Below are 26,260 nucleotides of genomic sequence, written 5' to 3'. Positions count from 1 at the left end.
GTAATCAGAACAAGGAATGGTCGACGCCAATATTCAAGCTTTCATTTACAATGTAATCAGAACAAGGAATGGTCGACGCCAATATTCAAGCTTTAATTTACAGTGTAATCAGAACAAGGAATGGTCGACGCCAATATTCAAGCTTTAATTTATAATGTAATCAGAACAAAGAATGGTCCTCGACAATATTCAGCATTTACGAAAACAGAACAACGAATGTCTATAATAAAGAAGGTGAAGATAAAGAACAATAATCGACTTCAAAAAAAAATCTACAAACAATACAAACTTGTGAATAGGGCATCAAACAGCTGGGATCAGGTGCCTGGGAGGAGTAAGCATCCCCAGTCGACTTGTCACACCCGCCATGAGACCTGTCTATTGATCAGGTAGACGGAATATTCCGTCGTCAAACTTAGTATAAGAACAAAAACCTAACAATTGGTAAGAAACACGTCAGTCAGAATACGGCCTAATGGTAGGTTATATTTGTTAATAAGGTAATCATAACGACCATAGAATTTACGAAATGCTGGCTTTAAACTAGGTTGTTGAAATCCCTGTAAGGTCATCATATCTGTCAGTAGCCTGCCTCGGTTTAAATCTTTATCGTAATCGGAGAAGCATGCTCTATAGAATAAGACGGGAGACATAAACACAATATGCAAGTGATAGCGGAATATTATTATATGAATAAGGAAAGTTGACGATGAAAAAGCTATTTCGTTTGTTTTTGAATTTAGTTGTTAGATGACTCTTATCGTCTATAGTCAGTAAAACTCCAAATATGAAACAGATGTGGCAGACCCTGTGGTATCTTTTATTTTTAGTTTACAGCCTGGATATATTGTGTAGACATATGAATGGAAGTAACTATTGTTAAATGATAAATTGAAAGCCACAGGAAGTGCTTTCTTCTTCCCATGTAGAAGTTTTTGAATAAACAAAACAATGAATGTTCTGCTCAAATATTTATTCTTTTCAACTTATGTTCTCTTCCAAAATGAAACTCTACAATGTAAATGAATGTATTCTACCTAAATACACACACACCTTCACACACACAAAAATGAAAAGTTACTCAAGTTTTAAGTTGACAAAAGACACAATGGTTCCGATGATGCATTTCGATGTTTATGATGATGATGACGTTTTGTTAATAAAAACTGAAATTTTCGAGACAACATCAAGGTAGTTAAGACTTTGAAATAATTGAAAACATATAAATTGTTGTTTCTGTGTATTTGAAAGGCTTTCTTATATGGTAATCTAACAACAAAGCTTTATGATAAACGTATTGACTTAAACGTTTCAATCGTCAACTTCCCTTACTTATGTAGCAATATACCCTTAACACCAGCATATGGGGTGTATATCACTCAGTTGATTCGATACGCAAGAGCATGCTCTATGTATGAACAATTTCTAAAACGAGGCAAGTTATTGAACAAATGTTGATGAAACAAGAATATCAACAGTCTCGTTTAAAGTCATCATTTCGTAAGTTCTATGGTCGATACAATGGCCTTGTCAGCAAATACAATCTATCATTAAGTCATATGCTGACTGATGTTTTTCATACTAATTGTTAGGCCATTATTTACACACTGAATTGTCGACGGATTTTTCCGTTATTTACGATCATGACAAGGAGCACACGGCGGGTGTGACCGGTCGGCAGGGGATGCTCACTCCTCCATGGCACCTGATCCCACCTCTGTTTTGAGAGGTCCGTGTTTGCTCTGCTCCCGATTTGTATTGTGTAATTGACTTTGAGCTTGAATACTGTTCGTTATCTCCATGTTTCATGCATACATCATCAGATATAATTCGTACACCCAGACATGAACCGTCATAATTACCCTGCACTAAATCGTTACAAGGAAAATCTGAAGTTTACTTATATAATCAATAGCTATTTCTGAAGTTGAAGTAAACTTCATCTCTTCCTTGGAACAGTTTAGTGCAAGGTAACGGTTCATGTCTAGGTGAACTGTTGAGGGAATCGATTGATGTACAGCCAGGTTGACCTTCAGACTGCTGGACACTGTATCTACTCAGACAGACTTAATGTCCATGTAAAATCGCGCTGTAATCTTGCCGGTTGGACTTCAATATTTTTATTTTTTGCCGAGTTCACACCTATATATACGAGGGTTGCCCCAGAAAAACGCAAAGTTTGCAATATTTTTTGTTTTACTAAAGTAATAAAATTAAGAGTTGGCGTGCATCTTTTCCAACGTTTGTTAATACTATATATATATATATATATATATATATATATATATATATATATATATATATATATATATATATATATATATATATAAAATTTATATTAGGGATGGCAGTTTGAAACCGGTTAACCGATTAACCGGTCGGAACGATGGCAATCGGTTAGAAAATCTGTAATCGGTTAATTGAAAAAAATATATATGAAAATGGGATAGCAATTCATTTTTAAAAAAGAAATATCTGCATAAATGTTGATAATATATCGTTTTCACATATCTATTTAATTAAGCTGATTTGGAGGTAATTATGGCTGTACGGATTGAAACCGTGGGGTAATTGACCAGTTTGTGACGTGTTAATTACTGTTAAACCACGAAAGTCGTTACCCCGACTGTCCTGTAATTCTTTGATGGTATTAATATTATTAATCACCGTCGAGCTCTGTGAATTGGTATGAGTATCTTAAAAATTGCAGTGTTCTATCATATTAAATTATTAAACAAACATTGTAAATTAAGTGATATAGTTTGAACTTAGTTTTGATTATGGTGAAAATGAAAAATGAACTTGTGTGACATCTGCTCTGGAAAATTATCAATGATTTCTCAGGCATGTCATGTTTCGTGGTTTTCTGAATTTTTTCGTGTGTATTGTAATGAAATATATTTGCATGTTATTTCTGATCAAGACAAATAGAAAATTGTCTCTTTAGTCCTCTTGTGCATATGAATAAAGCTTCTTGAAAGAAAAAGTCAAGAAAATGTGTAGTTTGGTACGATTAACCGGTCGGAACGTCTTAGGGCCGGTACACACGGTAAGGCTTGCCTTATAAGTCTAAAACCTTACGTTTTGCAGGACGTACGGCGCTTTCCTGTCCACACGTTAAGGCAAGAATTACAAGATTATATACATTTCCATAAATCCCACGTATTTCCAGCCATAAATAGTGCATTCAGTCATTAAAATAGAAGAATAGATCACTAGGCTTTGTAATAATTATACCAACAAGTCCATTCACACTTTTTAAAAAGAGGAAGAGGTAGAACAGAAGAATTTGTGGATATTTCAATTAGCTTATTCGAAAATACTTTGTGTTCACTTCAATATACCCACGTGTATGGTTTGATAAAAATAGAATGACATTTGGGCAAATGACTTTCATTGGTTGAGAAGAAAATTTCAGCTAAGTCTTGTATTAAGAAATAGAGCAGTGTTCTATTTGTAAGTCAAACTTGTAAGGCTCGAAAAACCGTTTATAAAGGGTGTACACACGGTAAGGCAAGAACTTAAGTTCCATGACTTATAAGGCAAGCCTTATCGCGTGTAGCGGCCCTAAACGGTTAACCGATTAGCAATTCTGTATTCGATTGCCATATATATATATATATATATATATATATATATATATATATATATATATATATATATATATATATATATATATATATATATATATATATATATATATATAAAGTACTAAAAATGACCGACGGCACGAACAATAAAATTTGTCAGATTTTCGGGACGCCCTATCCCTTCCTCAGGACGAAGAAAAAAGTTAAGAACTCATAAAAACAAAGGAAACAAAACAACTAGCACTACTACTAAACTATCAACCACTAAGTATTTACAATGTTACATGTTTAATTAAGGAATAACTGTCTAATTTTTTGTATTCATGATGTGATCAATCGAGTGGCTTGCGTGATAATTTGCATAAACGCCGAAGGCGTTTATGCATAAAATTATCACGCAAGCCAATCGATTGATCATCGTCATGAATCCAAAAAATCTGACAGTTATTCCTTATATTTACATGCTCCTGATTCTGCAAATTCCCGTGCTAATAGCCCCACTTCTGTCTCTATTTGTCCCGCCCCGCACGTGATTTTTTTTTAACCGCGCCTATCGATGAACCAGTAGATTTATGTAGAAATAAAGTATTTTTACAATTTGTAATTTTATCTCGGACAAAGACATTGGAAATGTAAATATTTTGAAATATAACCAGCTGGAAAGAAAGAAATCAGGACCGCTATGAAATGCGTCCGGTCTGTCGTGTGTACTTCCATTTCCAATTTCCATCTGTGACCTTGTGTTTACTTAGTAGGTCCGAAACATAGGACTTACAGTGTTGTTGGTTTTTCAGTGCTATATATATATAATATAAAATATCATTATATAATAAAAGTGTGTTTAAAAACTTCTTTTATCTGGTAATATTTACATTTCCAATGTCTTTGTCCGAGATAAAATTTCAAATAGTAAAAATACTTTATTTCTACATAAATCTACTGGTTCATCGAAAGGCGTGGTGAAAAAAAAAATCACGTGCGGGGCGGGATAAATAGAGACAGAAGCGGGTCTTGTAGCACGTGACTTTGCAGAATCAAGAGCATGTAAATATAAGGAATAACTGTCAGATTTGTTGGTTTCATGACGATGATCAATCGATTGGCTTGCGTGATAATTTTATGCATAAACGCCTTCGGCGTTTATGCAAATTATCACGCAAGCCAATCGATTGATCACATCATGAAACCAACAAATCTGACAGTTATTCCTTAAATTATTGAAACTATTTTCAAGAAGTAAATTTTATCCATGATACTTAAGAAAAGTAGAAATTTTGTTGTGTATTAATGAAAAATATTAAAACTTTAATGCAGGAAATTCAGAGTAGAAAAGTGAGAAAGTAAAACAAACACACACCAGGCTCCGGGGCCATAAAACTTAGATGATCTCACTTTTGATCTTAGTCTCACTTTCCCCATATATATTCCTTTTGTAAAAGTGAGACTGAGATCAAAAGTGAGCTCGACTAAGTTTTATGGCCCCGGAGCCAGTATTGTCAGTTCATGCTCAGTGATGTGTCCAGAATAAACAAATTGAACACACCCGGAAAAACGTAAATTACGGAGCTCGTGCCCTGTTTACAAACATAAATGTTTGACGTGATGTTATAAAGAATGTTATTGTCCATACAAGTTCAATTCCTTAAACTGAGGTTATATTTTTCAATAAAAATAGAAATATAAAATTGTAAACAAAACAGCAATGTAACTGTGTTCAGGCCCCTTTATAATCAGAAATACATATTTATCATTGATTCATACCTGACAATAAAAGTGATTTTACACAAAATATTCAACTGTTCTGTATACAAGTAAATAACTGTAATAAATACTGCAGAATATAATTTTTTTAACAAATGTTTCTCGACGAATCAGATTCAACTAATTTACATGAAAGTATAATATTGATAGATATTAAACTTTCATGTAAATAACTTGAATCTGATTCGTCAAGAAACATTTGATTAAAAAAAAAAACACTTACCATCTGAAAAAAAAAATTCGGCAGGATTTCTTAGATAAAATACTAATAAAGTAAATACATGGTCATAATATGGATTGTTTAAAATCAAGCTTTTCTCAACCAATTTAAATACTGGGTCAGCCCCTAGAGGAATAAATGTGCATTTCCAGCCTTTTAAGACATACTGCACTGTAGTCGAGGATTAGACTACTGTTCTGTCTGATACAGACTCAAGGTCATGTCTGTCTGATACAGACTCAAGGTCATGGCGGCACACTGAGAAGGTTAGGATGCAATTGACATTCACCATACAAAGAGTATCAACTTTTCTCCAATAGAATTGAATTGTGTCTCACCCAGACATGAACTCTCCCATTACTGAGTGACACTGAGTTGAAAAAAAAAATTATTTATAGGATATCTTGTTTTAGGAGGAGATTTAATATTATTTTCACTAAATCAGCAAACAGGAAAAAAGTGTTATTAACTGTGCAAAAAGTTACACTGTTCAAGTTAGCTGCAGAACCGTAGCTCTCTGTGAAAATTTAGACAGAAAGACAGTCAGTCTCGGGGTATGTTTATTCGAATTTTCTATCAAGAAAGCATAAAAATAGCTAAACAGTTTATTTAAGACAATTTTCTTTGAGCTCCTAGGAAATTATACAATAACAAATATTGGCTTTTTTTAATTGAACCCCTTTTCCTCTTCATGTACTTAAAACTTTATTTAACCATCAAAGTGTTTCTAGGGATATCAGATATCATCTTTATGTGGAACATTGTTATAATTTCGCTGACTATGTATTCATACAACTCGATCATGTCATATGTAACTTTCTCTATTCGACATGCAAAACTGCTCTAAAATAAAATATCACTGGAATCAATTATAACTCATTGATTCAATATAGCTGCTGATTTAAGACGATCAGCGGTCTATAAATTACGTTTCTACCTGCCCAAAAAGAGTAATACTTTCAGTCTACTGGTGGATATTTACGGTATAAAGTTTCGTCATTTGTAAAGAATACCATAAATATAAGCAGCGGTGATCAATTGATAATCATACTCCAATTTTGTTGTTTTGAAGAGTAGGGGAGCGTCGATTGACGCGGTTGAATTGTTTTATTTAAGTGAAAATCTTCAGTATTATCCTCAATAACATGCAATATTAATCGTATTACACGTAATGTTTTATACAAATACATATAACAACGAACCGTTCGTCCATAAGGTCTGCGCAGTCAACTTTTTTCCCCGAATATCACCCGTTGTCAAGCAATGTTGGTTGTTGCTACGTTCTATCAAACTGGAGTATGTGGTTTCATCATTCAGTGCGTTTTCAGTGGAAAAAATTGTACATATTACACACATAACGAAAGTATAAACTGACAGCCGCTATCGGCCATTGTAGGATCCAGTATTATGGTCTAGACATGATCCACTCCCATCAAGAGTTCCAGTATTATGGTCTAGACCTAACATATGACCCACACCCATCAAGAGTTCCAGTATTATGGTTAAGACCTGACATATGATCCATACCCATCAAGAGTCCCAGTATTATGGTCTAGACCGGACATTTGATCCACTCCCATCAAGAATCCCAGTATTATGGTCAAGACCTGTCATATGATCCACACCCATCAAGAGCTCCAGTATTATGGTCAAGACCTGACCTATGATCCACTCCCATCAAGAGTTCCAGTGTTATGGTCAATTCCTGACATACTAGTATGATCCACACCCATCAAAAGCTCCAGTATTATGGTCAAGACCTGACTTAGGATCCACTCCAATCAAGAGTTCCAGTATCATGGTCAAGACCTGATCTATGATCCACTCCCATCAAGAGTCCCAGTATTATGTTCAAGATCTAACATATGATCCACACCCATCAAAAGCTCCAGTATTATGGTCAAGACCTGACTTAGGATCCACTCCAATCAAGAGTTCCAGTATCATAGTCAAGACCTGATCTATGATCCACTCCCATCAAGAGTCCCAGTATTATGTTCAAGACCTAACATATGATCCAAACCCATCAAAAGCTCCATATTATGGTCAAGACCTGACCTATGATCCACACCCATCAAGAGCTCCAGTATTATGGTCAAGACCTGACGTGACATATGATCCACTCCAATCAAGAGTTCCAGTATTATGATCATGACCTGTCATATGATCCATACCCATCAAGAGTTCCAGTATTCTGGTCAAGACCAGACGTGACGTACATGTATGATCCACTCCAATCAAGAGTTCCAGTATTATGATCTTGACCTGTCATATGATCCATACCCATCAAAAGTTCCAGTGTTATGGTCAAGACCTGACATACTAGTATGATCCACACCCATCAAGAGCTCCAGTATTATGGTCTAGACCAGACATTTGATACACTCTCATAAAAAGTTCAGTATTTTGGTGTAAAAGGTGGAGACAACGAACAGTGACCGATCTCAAAAAATCTATTTACAATACAATTCTGTGAAGAAATCATAAAGAACGGACCCCTGGAAATTCCTGAGGTGGGATCTGGTGCCTAGGAAGAGTAAGCATCCCCTGTTGACCGGTCCCACCCGCCGTGATCCCCATGTATTGATCAGGTAGACGGAACATTCTGTAATCAAATTCAGCATAAAAACAAAGGCCTAACAACTGGTATGAAACAAGTCAGCCAAAATACGACAAATGATAGGTTAGAATTGCTAACAAAGTTATTATAACGACCATAAAATTTACGAAATGCAGACTTTAAACGTCCCTGTAACGTCAACTTATCTGTCAGTAGTCTGCCTCGGTTTTAAAATTGAGGAAAGTTGACGATGGAAAAGTTGAAGTCTTCTAGTTGATCATACAATTTAGTTGTTAAATTAGTTGGTCCTCGTCGTGTAAAATCAGCAAAAATTGTTAATTGATAATACATCGTCGATATATCTAAATCTTGATCGGAGTGGATCATGCATATGTCAGGTCTAGACTATTGGAATTCCAATGAGCACTAATTGAGCTCCTTTATTAGCCGACCTATTTTCATATTCCTATGAAGCAGAATTAAAAAAAAACCTTCTACATGAGAAGAAAACACTTGCTGTGGTTTTTTAACTCGACATTTAGATATACCGACGATCGATATATTCATTTTTGCAGCTTTTTTGTCTGTAAACATACCCCCGCCCCCCCCCACCCCCGGTGAAACAACAAAAGCTTTGGTATGAATTTGTGCAATAACAATTAATAAAACCCATAAATAGGATTGGGGGGGGGGTTCTAAAATATTTTCTGTTTTCCGTTGATTTCTGTAGTGAAAAACGCAATTTTTACCAAAATTTAAGAATTATCTCTCTTTGTTTCCCCAAATAAGTTATGTGTTATAAAAATTCACATAAATATCTATATAAATATGAAAAATCATTCAAATATGTTAACTTTTGAAATTTGACTTGGAGGTAGGCTGCACAACAATAGTATCGGTCGCAGTTATTTAATTTTGCACTACCTGAAGATGCTCGTATATTAATATTATTGATCATCAAAATCAGTATGTCTCCTTCTTGCTGTAGAGGAAAGAAGAAATTAAAAGTATCTTTTTATTTGGATAATATAGTCCTCCATGTTAAATACGGGATAATTACGATCTTAAAATTTGTGCACGGGTCATTTCCTCATTTCCTTATCTGTACTTATCAGTATTAATTATTGTTAGAATTAATTTTGTAAAAGTATACAAGAGGTATTTCCTTAGCTAATACTGATAAATGGCCACGTCTGGAACAAACAAAATGTGATTTCAGTAAAGAATTCATTCTGATGTTAAAGCACTTTTTGTCATAATCCGTACAGAAAGGGCGAGTTTTTTTTAAATAAGTGGTCGCCAAACAGTATAATCAATGACAAAGTCACGTTATTGTGTTGTGGAGACCTTCACCGCCTTCAGCTGTCTCCTACTTTTTTTCTGATCAAGCCCTCTTTCTCAAACAGAAATTCAAGGACCAAGACGATTATTGTGGCTAGATAAAGTCAGCAGTGTTTTTGTGATTCATTCATTGATGCAACAACTCCACGGGATAAAAGCGATTTGTTCTAAACTTTCCAACTGACTCACACCTGCGTCTAAAAAATAATAATGAATGAATGAATGAGAATGATGGTCGAGATTTCAGCATCAGTAAATGTCACGTGATAAAGACTATAAAAGACGCAACGATGGAAAGCAGCCTTGCGCTACCTAGTGCCATAAGTCGTAACACAGGGTGGAAACCCGTTTTTATTTTTCGGCCCCCAATTAACAGTAATTACAAACCAGGTAGGTGACTTTTTATAACATGCATATTAGTACTGTATTAGTCAGAACTATACATGTATATAGAGATATATAATATTTGTAGTACATTTAATAATAATAAATATACATGTAGTAGATGAAATATTTGCGTTAAATGAAACAGAATCATTATTGGGGTCATTTGCCATAGGGACTTGCAATAATTTTACAGAATTTCAAACAATACTGATATGTTTTCTGTACTTATATATATATATATATATATATATATATATATATATATATATATATATATATATATATATATATATATATATATATATATATAACGAGGTCCATGCACCTTAAAATTAATGGTCACGTGCTTGTTAATTTCTTTCTTAATTGTTCTTTATACTTTTTGCTATTGAAATGTAAATTTTCAAACTCTATTGTGGTCTAAATCCCGCACAATTTATTTTATCAAGCTCAAATTTACACTAAAATAAAGGATATTTGCTTATTTGTCATTTTGAAGCCTTATTGTTCCTACAGACAATTTTTTCCATATAATTGAAAATTTAAAAAAAAAAAAACTCTTCCCGAGGCTCAATGAACTGAGGAAGTTTAAGATTGAGACACAGTGAAGATGCTTGCATTGTTATGGACAATTTTTTAACTTAAACTTTCTTGAGGAGAATATGATTTATAGAGAAATTCCCTGTGTATGCTAAATTCATTGTCATCTTGTTTCCCACCATAGATATATTACTAATCTTATAATCTCTATTGCAACACAGACAAGATTTTGCTGGATTAATAATAAATTAATTTGCTTACAGTAATTATATGTCGTGAATTAGAATCTTAATGAGACCACAGGTATTACTTTCAGCAAGGTCCTTCTCATGTTAGGTATTGGTGTGAAATTCTGGATCCGCCCTTGATTTGAGTTATACTGATGCTATTGTCTAGTTTTAGCACTTCACTTTTTTTATAATACACTGTAGGCGACCACTCTATACGCCAAACTCAAATGTTCTGAGCATAAAATGTTTGCGAGAATATATTGTTTTTATTCTATATTATGATTTTGATCCCTTTCAAAGTATCAAAAATCTCATTTATATACTGATGTTCACTAAATGATAAACATATCAAACAATGAAAATATTCAAATTATTAATAAAAAAAAAACTTTACGATTATACAAGTTTAATGAATCTTACTTATGTTTACATCAAACGAATAAGCTAAATTTAGCCTATATCAAAAACATATAAAGATCACATTTCAAAATAATAATAATCAATAAAGGATGAATTCTATTGAGTTTTATTTACAAATCAAAACATTTGCTTCATACAAGATACCACTATTTGTCAATTCCAAAAGAAAACAAAATAATCGAACACTATCCTAAATAAGAAAGCACATGTACAACTTATTTTTGTGATTCAAGACCTGCGCAAGAACGGAACAAACAACTTTGTAATTCAGGTTACTGAAAGTATTTATAGACTTAACAGAATGTCAAAATACATTTATGCGTAGATTCTATCAAGACTTTTCCAACGTTTTGATGTGTGCGCACGTTTGAACATTAAACAATAATTAATCAATCAATTTATAACAAAGTGTGACTTTTTTGTTCTATACAGAACTAAAATGGCAACCAAAGGAACAACTTTATGCAACGTTTTAACAAAAACTTTGAAGGTTCAAAACCGGGTTCTCTCCACCTCCTCAAGAAACAACCAGGCAATTACTCTCACCGAGGTAGCACCACTCACGGTAAGATCTCAGTTTAACAGGCAATCACTCTCAAAGAGGTAGTACCATTCTCGGTAAGACCTTAGTTAAACAGGCAATCACTCTTAAAGAGGTAGTACCATTCTCGGTAAGACCTTAGTTAAACAGGCAATCACTCTCAAAGAGGTAGTACCATTCTCGGTAAGATCTCAGTTTAACAGGCAATCACTCTCAAAGAGGTAGTACCATTCTCGGTAAGACCTTAGTTAAACAGGCGATCACTCTTAAAGAGGTAGTACCATTCTCGGTAAGGTCTCAGTTTAACAGGCAATCACTCTGAAAGAGGTAGTACCACTCTCGGTAAGATCTAAGTTTATGCTGGAATTTCAATTTGTTTTATAACTTTTATTCAAGTCATAGTGGGTAATTTTATGGATTGATATTTTTTGGTTTTATTTAATAGAAATGATGCCTAAATGTTGTTAAGATAATTTCAATAAATCAAATTAGAAATCAATTTGGTGAAGAAATGCTTTTTGCAAACTACGATATGTATTGAAACATTGACATTTAAATATATGCAATTCATTTACTTCAAATAAAGTTCTGTAACTTGGAAAATTTATCAAACAATCATATAATTTAGAGTTATTATATTCTTAGTGTCCAATGCGAGATGCAGTAAACGCATTTGACAGAATTATGGCACCATTTGAAACATCGATGGAACAAAAAACAAACATTCAAACTTCGTCAGTAAAGTCATTCGACAACATCCCTGGACCAAAGGGGCTTCCAGTTGTGGGAACACTCTTTGATTACATGAAGAAAGATGGTTTTCGATTCAACAAAATGTTTGAAGTAAATGATTATATATCATTCTCTATTTTGTTCATCACGCGGTTTGTATTCCTGGCATACAAAGTCTTTTCTAAATACATGTACTTATTTTATATGAACAGGCGTATAGACAAAGAGCTCTTCAATTTGGACCAATTTTCAAAGAAAACATCGCCAACATTTCAACAGTTGTCATCAGCGACCCTGTTGAGTACAATAAGGTCATCAGAGTGGACGGCAAATTTCCGGAGCGCCATCTGATGGAACCATGGCATCACTACAGAGAACTGAAGAAATTAGGACAAGGTCTCGTAGATTCGTAAGTACTCAAATAATCTGAATATCCAGTAAATCAGGAAACATTTCAGATACAAATATTCTGATGACACAGATGATAAATTTCATTGGTATATATCGAAATTTTCTAATACATGTATCAAGATCGGGACGACTCTTTCATTTTTCAATGCAATATGAACATTTAATAGCAATTATTAATAGCAGTTTATTAATAAGGAATTCTATTTTTAGAAAGGGTGCTGAATGGCACAAACTCCGTACTGTTACAATCAAAAAGATGTTGAAGATGAAGGAAGTGTTGGACTATTGTCCAGATATGGACCAGGTAGCTAATGATTTCACTGATCACCTGTCCAGCCTAAGAAACCAGAACAATGAAATCGTGGGTATCGAGAAAGAACTCTTCAAGTGGTCCATGGAATGTAAGTTGACGTAAAGCATATTTTCAATGCACATGGCGTGTAGTAGAAGTCCTTTTGTAAAATACCAATACATTCTCTCTTTTACAGCAATTAGTCCATTCTTGTTTGACTCCAGAATTGGTTGTCTTGGACCAAACCCATCACAACAGGCTCAGGACTTCATTGAAAATTTACAAGGATTTTTCAAGCTTATGCAACCTCTCATGTATAATGTTCCATTATACAAAATTTTCCCTACCAAAACCTGGAAGCAATACGAGAAATATGCAGACAACATTTTCAAAATTGGCAGATCATTCGTAGACAAGGTAGCATAAAAGAACTTGATTTTATTTTTCCTTCTGGAAAAGACATTTGGGGGTTGTTGTTGTTGTTTTTTAAATGACAAAATTAACTTACCAGTTGAAAACTTCTAGATTATTGATACAAAAGAATTTGTTTCCTAAGTTTTTCAAGAATGTTCTCTATGTGTTTACTGTAGAAAGCCGCTCTTCTCCAACAAAACCCACCGAAAGAGGGAGAAAAATCTTCCTTTTTGGAGTACATGATGAACCAAAAATCCCTCACCGAAAACGAGGCCCTCTCAACAGTTGTAGACATGCTCATCAGTGCCACAGAAACTGTAAGTGCCCCAAAGTAAGCGGATTATCGATAATTCATTCATCTTTTATAGCTTTATAAAAAAAATTATGTCAAAAAAAAAAAAAGTTCCATGCAGCACATTCCCCTCCAAACACCCAAAAGAAAAGTTAAATGGATATGCATTGGAGTGTGAAATCGTTTTCCTTTATGGATGCATGGAGCTATTTAAAAATAATGCAGGGCTATTGTTTGGGGAAGGGTGTGTAGTGATGATGGTGGTGGGGTTCCCTTACTGACACAGACAGACCATACCACAACACAGACCAAAGTATATATGCACACGTCAGTTTTAGAATGATTCGTCTATTGTTGACAAAGGAGTGTGTCGGAATACCCTCTATTTCGGAAAATTCATATATATTGTGCCTCCACAAAAGCCAAAAAATTTAGAATTCTGGTCTAGAATTACGACAAGATAGACAAAGATATAACCTTAGAATGCATTAATACGTATACTACAGTGATTAAGGTGCGGCGGGCGGGTGTATGCCTGAATGCTCTCTAGTATCTACTGAGAACTTGTAGGTAGAATTCTGAATTTTTCTTTCAGACTTCAAGTGGATCATTATGGGCATTATACTGCTTAGCTAAAAACCCAGAGGTCCAAGAAAAATTATACGAAGAAACAAAACGAGTTTTGCCCAACAATGAGACAATCACCCCTGAAAAACTCTCTGAGCTCCAGTACGTCAAAGCAATCTTGAAAGAAACCTTCAGGTAAATACAGAAATATGTTATTTAAAAAGAACCCTAAAAATTTATAAAAACCATTCTGTAAGTAAAAACAATTAATATTAATGCAGATAAATCCCGTTCTTTCCCCACTTATAATGCCAATAATGCCCGTATGAGGATAGAATAACGTTAGGCTCCAAATACTTGTACATGGTACGTATGATAATTTCTTTTTTTGTGTCCTTGGGAATTTTACAGCACAATTTCACTCCTGTGGTTCAATCATATTCATGTTACCTTATACCTCTTAACATTACCTTACAGGTAAACCTGATGATAGAAATTGCCATAATAGGGGCGTGCTTTTGCATATTATCCATCTGGGATTTACATTTAGCAAAACAAACAGAAAAAAAATAAATATTTATTTCGACTCCATTTTTGTAAGCTTGTGTTCCGTTTTGAAGTAAACTAAGAGGGGGGGGGGGGGGTCTACTAGGGGTAAGAGCAATTATAAACTTTCTTTCTTCATATGCGTGCTTTTACTTTTAAAATGTTCACCTATGAAATATCCTTCCAAGTATAAAAATTCTACTATAGGGAATACTAGTAATATAAAATATGTCTGAGCTCGCGCGCCCAGGGTATCCATATTTTATCAACTTTTATGTACATAGTCTGTATTTATCCTGATTGATGTAACAAGTATGTATCACTAGTCCGATGTGAGCAGTTTTTAAGTGTGGAATAATTAGTATATGAAAATTTTATTCACCGAATAAAAATATTATGCTCCAATGAATACAATTTTTCATCTCATCTCATTAGACATTTCAATACCAAAAATCCACGTATACGTATAAACATTTTGGAAGATTCTTGACTCTTTATAAATATTTATCAGTCCAATTCTGGTTAGGGGGAATATCCTTCTTCATAATTCAATACATTCATAATATTTACTGGAGAACTTTTTAAATGCTTTTCCAGTGAGAATAAATAATGGTTGTTTTAATTGAAGGTTATACCCTATCACTTTCGCAACAACCAGATATTTAGCAAAGGACACTGAAGTCGCTGGGTACACAATTCCAGCTGGGGTAGGTATATCACTAGCAATTAGTTTTCACGTTTTTCCCCCTAAATCTTGAATATCGGATAATTTAAACAATTAATATATCGGATAAGCTATTTAATTACATGTATTAAATTTCGGTTTCTTAAATATAGTATCCAACTGTTGACATGCCGGTTAAAGAGGAATCTCTTGTATTTTTTTTAAAGAAATACATTTGCTCACATTAAATGTTTTCGTAAAATGTGTAACATTCTTAATCCTGTAGACCCATGTTCAAGGAAATTTGTACACAATGTATCGGGACAGCAATTTATTTCCTGAGCCAGAAGCTTTCAAACCTGAACGCTGGTTAAAAGAGAACACCATGAACCAGGAAGTAAAAGCTCTCTCCAACTTTGTGTGGGGTCACGGCGCGCGCATGTGCATAGGTAAGTCACTTGCGACAGGTGTTCTTTCTTGCAAATTGAATATTCATAGTGACAGTAACATTTTTTTTAAAAATAATTTTTATTAATTTAGGTCGCAGATTTGCTGAACAAGAAATCCATATATTGTTGACAAAGGTAATTACGGTAATTTTTTTTAATGTAGAATATTACCTGCCTTCTTATATCGACACTATATTTAATAAATAGTGTTTTAAAAATGTCACTCTCTCATATATATCTTAAATATTGATCATTCCGTTTCAGATTGTTCAGAACTTCCGCCTCGAGTACAATCATGGTCCTATGGATGCCGTACTGAACACAGTTATGACCCCTGCTCAGCCTTTGCACATTTCGTTTATCCCGAGAAATTAGGGAATGCCTGCAAATCTTCAGTCGTACTGAATACAGTTATGATCCCTGCTCGTTCTTTGCATATTTCGTTTATCCCCAGAGATAGGGACTGCCTGCAAATCTACAACCATCTGTGATAAATTCTCTGATCAAAGTACTTTACATTAAAATTTAATAGATTATTTTTTACAAAGCAATATTTATTTATTTTTTAAACATTGGTTCAAAAATAAATGTTTCCTGCTGAGCTGATATGGGTATGTTTTTTATTGGGCAACATTAATCATGACCCATTGAAAATGGATAATGCAAATTTATTTTTAAAAAATTCTATGATCACAGGTTCCAGAAAGGAAACGTCACATTATTGTTTCCATAATATTTTTAATTATATTCTACATACATTCAAAAGTTTTTTTTATTAATTCAGTCCAGTCTGATTAACTCGTGTCTAACTCCAGTAACAAGAGGTAGAAGTGACCACATTATATATACCACACTAACAGAGAAAAAAAAAAATCTGGTTTCAAACAGAACACACTTGTTTTACAATGATAAGTATTCACATACAAATTAATAAAGAATACAAATATCGTAATATAATGCCAATCATCTGTCTTCTCCGAGATTCACATAGAGAGTATATGGCATCACATAACAAACTCAAAGTTTACATTTTAAAAATGGATAATTAATTACATGATTGAAGTGAATTCCTTAATGTTCATTAATACTGAGAAGTTTATGTATGCTACCGTATAGTGTACATGTATATGTAACATTATCTGATATCTATGCATTAAATATCCAGAAAATGTCCGTATGTATAAAAAAAAAATTCTCATCTAAAACATTCTGGACAACATACATGTAAAATGTTCTAATGGTAGATAAAACTTGCACTGAATCCTGTTAAAGAAATATACAATGGACATACTGGTACATTGTGCATGTGTGTGCTGTGTGTCGGAGTACGTACAATCAAGTTTTTTTGTTACCAGTAGAGTAAAATGTTCTGAAGAAATTTTAATTTTATTTCTTTTATATATAACTAGAAATATGTCCATAGGACATGAATGCCCCACCAAGGGTATATTAGTAATGCAACATGAAAATTTGTATTAGTGTATGAAATTTGATGAGAATATCTTGAATAGTTTCTTTAACATTGAAATCAAAAAAGTTGGATACAGATGATAAATTCTCACCAAATTATGTATAAGTGCATAAGCTTACATAAATATATCTTAAATGGTTTCTTTAAAATTAAGCAAATGCAAATTTAAGAAAAGTGAGGTCAAGGTCACATAAAACTTCAAGGTCAAATGTTTTTGATGCAGTTGAATAGTTCTCACAAATGCATATCAGCATATTAAGTTTGATAAAAATATTTTGAATGGTTTATTTAAAACTGAGCTAAACATTAATTTAAAATAAATGAAGTTAAGGTAAAAGGAAAGGTCAAGGTCAAAAAATGTAGATGCAGTTGAAAAGGTTACATCAGAATGTATTATCATGTGAAGTTTGATAAAAATATTATGAATGGTTTCTTTAAAACTGAATTAAACACAAATTGAGAAAAGTGAGGTCAAGGTCAAAGGAAAGGTCATGGTCAAAATATTGATGCAGTTGAATAGCTTATATCAGTATGTATCAGCATATGACGTTTGACACTAATTAAAGAAAAGTGAGGTCAAGGTCAAAGGAAAGGTCAAGGTCAAAAAATGTTGATGCTGTTGAAGAGCTCTCATCAGTATGTATCAGCATATGAAGTTTGATAACACTATATTGAATGGTTTCTTTAAAACTGAGCTAAACACTAATTTAAGAAAAGTGAGGTCAAGGTCAAAGGAAAGGTCAAGGTCAAAAAATATTGATGCAGTTGCATAGCTCTCTTTAATATCTATCAGCATATGAAATTTGATAAAAAATATCTTGTATAATTTCTGAGAAACTGAGCTTTGAACAGAGCTAAATGCAAAGTGTGATGGAAGGACAAACGGAAAGACGGATGGACCGAAGACGAACATGACAAACACTATATGCCCCGGCCATATTCATGGCGGGGCATAAAAATGTTGCATAATTTATCTAACTAACAATATACAACTTCTTTTGAGTAGCCAATATGAATATGTTCACATTGCATATCTCATTCTGCTACATAAAATGTCACCTTAAATTGTTGCACTGCTGGCAGAGTTACTAGAAATCTCCCCTTCAGGTGCCCCCAGAGGTATCTAAATTGTTAACCTGTGCTGTTAAGTTTGAGACATCTGTAGTGCTATTTGAGTTTGTAGGGTCACTCTCAGTCGTTTCATTAGAAGAAGCCTCCGCTGTAGTTTCGGTTTCTTGTGAAGTACCAGACCCCGAGGACTGGGAGGGACACGCCATCTCTTCTGCACCCTCAGGTTCTTGGGTACGACAAGTGTTGTAGGAACCACAATGTTGGCACTTTAGTCCCAATACATGAAATAAGACTCGACTCTCCTGAGGAAAAAAGCTCTTGTTTTAGAAACTTTTCATAATATATTACTTCTAAATGAACAAACCTAAAATAAATGCATTTCAGAAGAAAAATTAACTTGCACCATCCTTTTTCAAATGTAATATCTAAAATACTAATTAGTTTAATTAAAACAAGACTTTCTTTCTTCCTTTTATATACTGCTTCAGGAAGGTTTTGGTGTTTTTGTACAAATGTAAATTACCTCATGACAATCTTTACACAGGATCTGTACGTAATAATTTTGGTATTCCTCTGGCATTGGACACTGGGAAACCTCTTCGTCAACATTTTGCCACACGTCGCTCATATCTAGCATAGACTGGCCACATATAGGACACGCGTAGTTACTAAATATTGAAAGTTCATGATTAATCATTCAGATTGAATATCAAGCACTAAGTGTCTTATGTAAGAAGGTAGTAACTGAAAAAAAAATCTCTAATGCATTCACTTATATATATGTACTAAGTGGTGTATTTTAAACTATAAAATTTATTCAAAATACGGCTTTTTTCAGTGTGTAAGGGGGGGGGGGGGGGGGGGGGGGCTTGCGATTATATTAATTCAACAATAATCTTAGTATACTCACCCAGTTTTCAGCATGTCTTTAAAACATTTGCTGAAAAAAAATTAAAACATTCTTTATCTTATATTTTTATGATTTCTATGTGCATTTGTATACAGAAATTTTAATCATTAAAATTATGATTTTTTAATAATCTGTTTTATTGAATGAATTTTACAAAATTCAAGATATTGCAGTACTCTTAGTAATGATAGTTAAGTTATAACGGTAATCTTTTTGACAGTGTATATCTATCACTAACACTTACTAATGAATAAGGTGACCACAGGGTGGGATGTGAGCTGCTATTCTAGATGTATGCAGGTCTTCTAAACACACGGGACAGTTTGAATGGGAAGACTTCTCTATACACTACCAAATAAAAAAAGAAAAAAAAAGGTCAGGGTAAGGCTTATCTTAAAGTTCTAAAAATTCTTTGTAAAAATAAAATTTCAATTTTAGTATAAGTATCAGATAACAGTTAAGGTCTATTTCTACACTGCAATTGTCCTCTACAAGAAACTGATATATAAATATGCACCAATCTGTATTATTAATATTCTACTATAGGTGAATGTATGCTCTAAATGCTCATAAATGCATGGCTTACACTTAGAATTATATAACCCTAAATTAACAATTAGCAGTATATTCAGAAGTAATGTATAATGTGCCTCTGTCCAATTCTCACCTTGTGGTTATCTTTCATGGAGACTGCCAGACAGACATCACAAACATCACAGTGGTAAAAGTTCTCCCGACCCCCAATCCTAAAAAAAAAACTGCATTCACTTTACTGAAGTCAAAAAAAAATCTGATGATTACAAAATTTAAAAAAAAAACAGTCTCAAGGGAAAAGGGATATTAATTAACTAAGGCCAACATTTTTTTATATTCTGTTTTACGGGAGCGCCGACCCCAATTTAAGTTTTATTTTTATTTCTCCCGCCGATAGTTTGTTTATAGTCACTGAAAAAATAAAAGAAATATAAATAGCCTTTTTACAAGCCTTTCAAAATGCGATTTGTCATTGGCTGAGGTAAATATATTCATCCAATCACGGTATTCGAAGCGTGAATAGTCACTGCACAGCATAGCACCAAAATGTCAGAATCGGAGGGTTTCACATGTTTTTAAATAGTCAGTTTAAAAAGTGACGTGTCAATGTTATATATTAGAAAAAGTATAAATTTTAATGAAAGATTGAATGAAATAGATGAAACAGTAATCTTGATCAAATGTCATGCGGAGGGCCATGTGGAAATCGAGGTTCTGTCAACCGCTTGTTTAGAAAGGTTTTGAGTACATATTATCTTTGACAATTGCTTCAATACATTGAAATGCGTCTTGAAGATTTTTTTTTAAACTTAAGTTTAAGACAGAAATGTTTTTTTTTTTACAAGTAACGACGGAACACTGTAGAACTAGTAGAAAGTGGCGTGACTGAGGAAATTAGAGTCATAACTTTCACTCGTTTTATGACAAATATTGGAATTCAGAATTACCTACGAAAATATATCATTGATTGATACAAGACATTATTTCCTTTTTTACCCCTTTATAGAATTTTGGGTGCTATGTAACAAATAATGTACATTGATTGATCAGCGTATTCATATCAGCTGATGTAGTGTAGCTCTTGTTTAGTAAAACAACTTTTTTTTTACCACTAGGGAAAAGTATTGTTGTAAATGATACGCCCTTACAAATATTATTTCAATTCAAGACCTGGTTTCTTTTTTCATTCAAAAGTTGTGGATTAGAACCATTTTCATCAATTAAATTTTTAAATTCTGCAGTAAACAGAATATTGTCATGTGTATTTTACATGTGTATACTATGGGAAAGATGTGTATTTTATACAGTTATGTTGAAAGTTAGCATGCTCAGAAAGAAAAATATAAGGATAAAAAGAGATTGAATAATTATACTACAGACTGAAAAAGTTTGAATATGTTTTCAATAGAGATATTGTGGTACGTTTTTCCACCTACATATATTAATTGGAATTGCGTTGAAAAAAAATATTATACAACTTTTCTTTTTATCATGTCTCATGTGCACTTCTGTGATTTAATTTATTTTAGCTGATCCATTAATGTCTCACTGTATTTTCTCCATAACTTTGCCAGAACTAGTCCAAAATCCTCAGATCTTGTAATTTGCTGAATACCCAAAAATAAAAGATTCTGAAAAGTTTATGAGGGGTGTGACATAAGTCCTATAGGTTTACTGTGGTGACAATATGATATTTGACAACTGAGAGAAGACTATAGATTTGTATGTTTGATTTGCATTAATGTTAGAAACTGCAAGCTTTATACTAGAAATGCACCCCTGCCCCAAATATCTAAGAGAAAGTTAAATTTAAAACAGTTCATTGATCCATTAACAGTACCAATTCTGTGTTTTGTGTACATAAGTTTTTCAAATAACACTGTTTTTCTAACAAATTAAGGTCATACAAAAAAAATTCCAACCTTAATTGAAAATAAAAATTTTTGTTGCATTTTTTCATTTTATTTTAATTTTTCTGACCAACTGCTTAAATTTTGAGCTTTTATTTTTATTTTTATTTCGACCCCCAGAGTCAAATTTTTGAAAAAAATTCCCTTAAAACAGAAAATAAAAAAATGTTGGCCTAATTATAATGCAGTTTGGCAACATCAATGTAAACAGTTTTTATTTACAGTATATTGAGGCTTCAGATATAAGCTTTTAGTTCTTCTGTGTCTATACTTTTATACCCCCTTTGCTGCCTCAACCTTAACCCCAACTGACCCTGAAGAAACTTGGAACAAACTTCCATATAACATGATATTGCTTGCATATTCATATAATTGTGACACTGCTATCTTGAGAGTAAAGAATTTTTTCAACGTTTTTTGACAACCTAACATGGCCGTGTTTTTGTCAAAGGGGTTATGATTTGGAAAAAACTGATCCACAGCTTCTTGAAAACGATACACAATTTATTTGACTTTGGCTTTAGAAGAAGAATTTTGCAGAATTTATATATATATATATATATATATCAATGTAAAAAATCTGACCACCCTTTTTCAACTCTATCCTGGCCTTCGGACCAAGAATTGAAAAACAAAATAATCCTACATACATTAAAAATGTTTAATTCCATATTTAAGGTCTGAATGTGGTATTAAGATAGAGTTACGGAATTTGAGTAAGTCAATGCTAGCTTCTTTGACAGATCAGGTGATTCCCTACCTGCAAAGGCCACATCCATCACAATGAAACTGCTGTTTGTCTTCGTCATCAAAAAGTCTACAGATTCCACAAAAATAATTACCAAATTTTATACCACACTCCTCACATAAACTCTGGACCTGTCAATAAATAACTTAAGTTAATTAAAATTAAAAAATTTCAATTTGAAATAAATTACAAAGGAGTCATTAATTTCAATTGATTCTTGTAATCAATCCGAAATCAATTATACAAAATCAGTATCATAAATGGAGTATACCGGTAAGTAATATATATATATATATATATATATATATATATATATATATATATATATATATATAAATATATTGAGTTAACGTAAAGTTAACACAAAAAACATTATTATTTCTTTACGTATCCTCCATTTATGATACCAATTTTTTGCTGAAGGATAACCAACCAACTAAAACAGAAATACACATCGTATGCTACATATACATTTTATTGTAAAATATTGTATTTAAATTTTCTTTAATATAATTAAACTATTCCATTTGAAGTGCAAATAGATTAGTATGTTGATTTTTTTTCAGCATCTCTAGTTTGTGGGCAATGACTTTATAGCGAGCGCAGCAAGCTCAATAGACTAACGTGTAAGAACAGAAAAAATTCGGAAATCTGTACATACGTCAGGCAAATTTTCTGGTGCAACATTCCCAGAATTCCTTTGCTACCAGGGTTCCATGCGAAATTCTTACAAAACATACAAAAGACCAAGGATAATTATTCATTACTGAGAGATACATTTACTTTTCTTTCTTTGCAGAGAGCTTAAATGAAACAAAAAATAATTACACCTCCTCTACAACATATTTCATTTATTATTGCACAAGATCTTTAGTCTTGTTCAACCAGATGCTCAGCTGTCTCCGTAAATTCCGACGTCTTGTGACGTCACAGTCTTGACTGTGTCTCGTGCGGTTTGACGTTTGAAGAGGTGGATCAACATTACAAGTGTAAGCTGCTATAGCTTTTTAAATAGATGGTACAACTGTGCTCACCCCATCGGTCACACCGTAAAACATACTAAATTTAAGACAGAATTATTTAAAATGTAAATTTTATGTTTATAACATATGTATAGATTGCAGTTGTATAGACTGGAGTTAACAGCCCTTTGTTACTTTGCTACTGTAACAGAAGAGTAGAAAAATGTGACAGACCAGACCAGGATTCAAATCCGGGCCCCTGAATCCCCAGTCAGGTGCTCTACTCACTGAGCTACCTGGCCACCAGTGATTGAACCTGTCTGACCGCCACATTCCTCTCTCCTTTAAGTTCTTCAGCCCCCGAAGACACCAACCCAGGCTCTTCCCTGGCAGGTCTTTCATCTGTCACTTCCAGGGCATAGCATGGCACCAATTGTAACAGGAGAGGAGAAAAATGTGACGGACCAGACCAGGATTTGAACCCATGCAGGCCTATATTGCAAATCTCATCATCAAAATATATCTTTCTGTAGGACAGCATCATTTTTACAACTGAACATTCTATTTAGGAGCCAATCATGCTTAAATGCAAAATGAGTTATTAATCAATATTTGGTCTTACTCCGAAATGCAAGGTAAATAAGTTGAAAGAGAAAAGAAACACTCGATCATCATTCAAACAGACCTGTTGGACATTGTTACAAGCGAGGCAGTGCACCTGCACAACATTCTTTCTAATAAGTTCATGGTTCTCTTTCTCGTCATGACAGACACGACAGATATATGTTTTCTTGCAGCAAGGAGCCTGGAACAACAATTTTGAAATAGGGAATTTAACCAAAAAAAAAACACCTTTGTATGTATGTAAATGTATTTCTGTAAGAAAATTCATAACAAGTATTTATGAAATGATGTTAGAAATACTTTCAAAATCCACTGATTTTCTTCCTTTGATAAGGCTAAACAGGATCAAGCCAGTCAGATCTAAAATATTGGATACATGGAGAAAACATCGGGAAAATGGAGAGAAGAGAAAAATCTTACGATCAGTGCACACTTTCTTTTGTAGTGTTCACATCCATATTTCTTTTCTTCTGCCATAACTGTGCAGCAACATACACTGTACCTGACTATACAAAAAGTTAATGAAAATTCAGGAAATTTTTAAGGAAAATTCCACGACGGGATTGAGAGGAGGTATAATATGTATGCTTTTTTGGATCTCGTAACCAGCCTCTATAACCAGGCAGAGCGCATGCGCGCAATAAATTTCCATCGAGATCGGAAAACGGGAAGAGGAAATTCGGAATAAATAATGGAAACTAGTAATGCAGACTGATACTATAGTCAGATGCAGAAATTTATGCATAATTCGATCAACTTTTATTTAAAAAGCAGAAGAATAAATGAATCAACTTTACAGTTAGTTTTTATTTTATTTATTTATTTATTTATTTATCTTTTTAATAATTATATAAGTAACTGATTAATTTATTAAAAAATGTATTTATGTATTTTTTTTTAATTTATTACATTCTTTCCTTCATTTATTAATTATTCCATCCATTAATTAATTATTTATTAATTAATTCATTGATTTATTAATTTGTATGGTTGTTAGTTTATTTATCTATTTATTTATTTATTATTCTTATAATTAAATAATTAAGTAATTGATTAATTCATTAGGAAGTTCATTTATTTGTTTATTTATTTATTACATTCATTCCATCGTTTATTTCTTATTCTATTAATTAATTAATTAGTTTATTTATTTATTTATTTATTTATTTATTTATGTATGTATTTATGTATTTATTTATTTATTTATTCATTCATTCATGCATGCATTTATTTATTGATTTATTTATGCATTTATCATATATTACTTTTATAAATTAATTGTGTTTACAGGGTTTGTATACTTATTACCAGGGTCTGTTTATATATTGCCATAGTTTGTATTATGTATCACCAGGGTCTGTATTATCTATCACCAGGGTCTGTATACCTATCACCAGGGTCTGTATACCCATCACCAGGGTCTGTATACCTATCACCAGGGTCTGTATTGTCTATCACCAGGGTATGTATACCTATCACCAGGGTCTGTATACCTATCACCAGGGTCTGTATTGTCTATCACCAGGGTCTATATACCCATCACCAGGGTCTGTATACCCATCACCAGGGTCTGTATACCTATCACCAGGGTCTGTATTGTCTGTCACCAGGGTTTATATACCCATCACCAGGGTCTGTATACCTATCACCAGGGTATGTATACCTATCACCAGGGTCTGTATGCCCATCACCAGGGTCTGTATACCCATCACCAGGGTCTGAATAATCTATCACCAGGGTCTATATACCCATCACCAGGGTCTATATACCCATCACCAGGGTCTGTATACCCATCATTAGGGTCTGTATACCTATCACAAGTGTCAGTTTACCTATCACCGGGGTCTGTTTACCCATCACCAGGGTCTGTTTACCTATCACCAGGGTCTATATACCCATCACCAGGGTCTGTATACCCATCACCAGGGTCTGAAATATCTATCACCAGGGTATATATAACTATCACCAGGGTCTGTATACCCATCACCAGGGTCTTTATACCTATCACCAGGGTCTGTATTATCTATCACCAGGGTCTGTATTATCTATCACCAGGGTCTGTATACCTATCAC

The 26,260-nt window shown here is 33.4% G+C and overlaps 2 protein-coding genes across 2 annotated transcripts; one reads left to right on the top strand and one right to left on the bottom strand.

Moving 5' to 3' along the window:
- Nucleotides 1-9,722: 9,722 nt before the first annotated feature.
- Nucleotides 9,723-16,563, top strand: LOC133200217 (cytochrome P450 10-like). The gene is made up of 12 exons (XM_061336034.1): nucleotides 9,723-9,862; nucleotides 11,482-11,614; nucleotides 12,236-12,433; nucleotides 12,535-12,731; nucleotides 12,944-13,134; nucleotides 13,222-13,442; nucleotides 13,616-13,756; nucleotides 14,327-14,493; nucleotides 15,473-15,551; nucleotides 15,795-15,957; nucleotides 16,049-16,092; nucleotides 16,222-16,563. Exons 2-12 carry the CDS (start codon nucleotides 11,489-11,491, stop codon nucleotides 16,330-16,332), a joined length of 1,638 nt encoding a protein of 545 aa, XP_061192018.1. The 5' UTR covers nucleotides 9,723-9,862; nucleotides 11,482-11,488; the 3' UTR covers nucleotides 16,333-16,563.
- A 112-nt stretch (nucleotides 16,564-16,675) lies between these two features.
- Nucleotides 16,676-24,755, bottom strand: LOC133200219 (RING finger and CHY zinc finger domain-containing protein 1-like). Its single transcript, XM_061336036.1, has 8 exons — nucleotides 24,608-24,755; nucleotides 24,249-24,368; nucleotides 22,614-22,732; nucleotides 20,077-20,155; nucleotides 19,654-19,757; nucleotides 19,410-19,439; nucleotides 19,023-19,167; nucleotides 16,676-18,801 (listed from the first exon to the last, which is right to left on the bottom strand). Exons 1-8 carry the CDS (start codon nucleotides 24,662-24,664, stop codon nucleotides 18,532-18,534), a joined length of 924 nt encoding a protein of 307 aa, XP_061192020.1. The 5' UTR covers nucleotides 24,665-24,755; the 3' UTR covers nucleotides 16,676-18,531.
- Between the last annotated feature and the right edge of the window lie 1,505 nt (nucleotides 24,756-26,260).

Source organism: Saccostrea echinata, unplaced genomic scaffold (genome assembly GCF_033153115.1).
Source record: "Saccostrea echinata isolate AGI-Se365-2 ecotype Australia unplaced genomic scaffold, CSIRO_AGI_Sech_v1 ptg000037l, whole genome shotgun sequence".
Classification (NCBI taxonomy): domain Eukaryota; kingdom Metazoa; phylum Mollusca; class Bivalvia; order Ostreida; family Ostreidae; genus Saccostrea; species Saccostrea echinata.
This window is presented reverse-complemented; position numbering and strand designations above follow the sequence as displayed.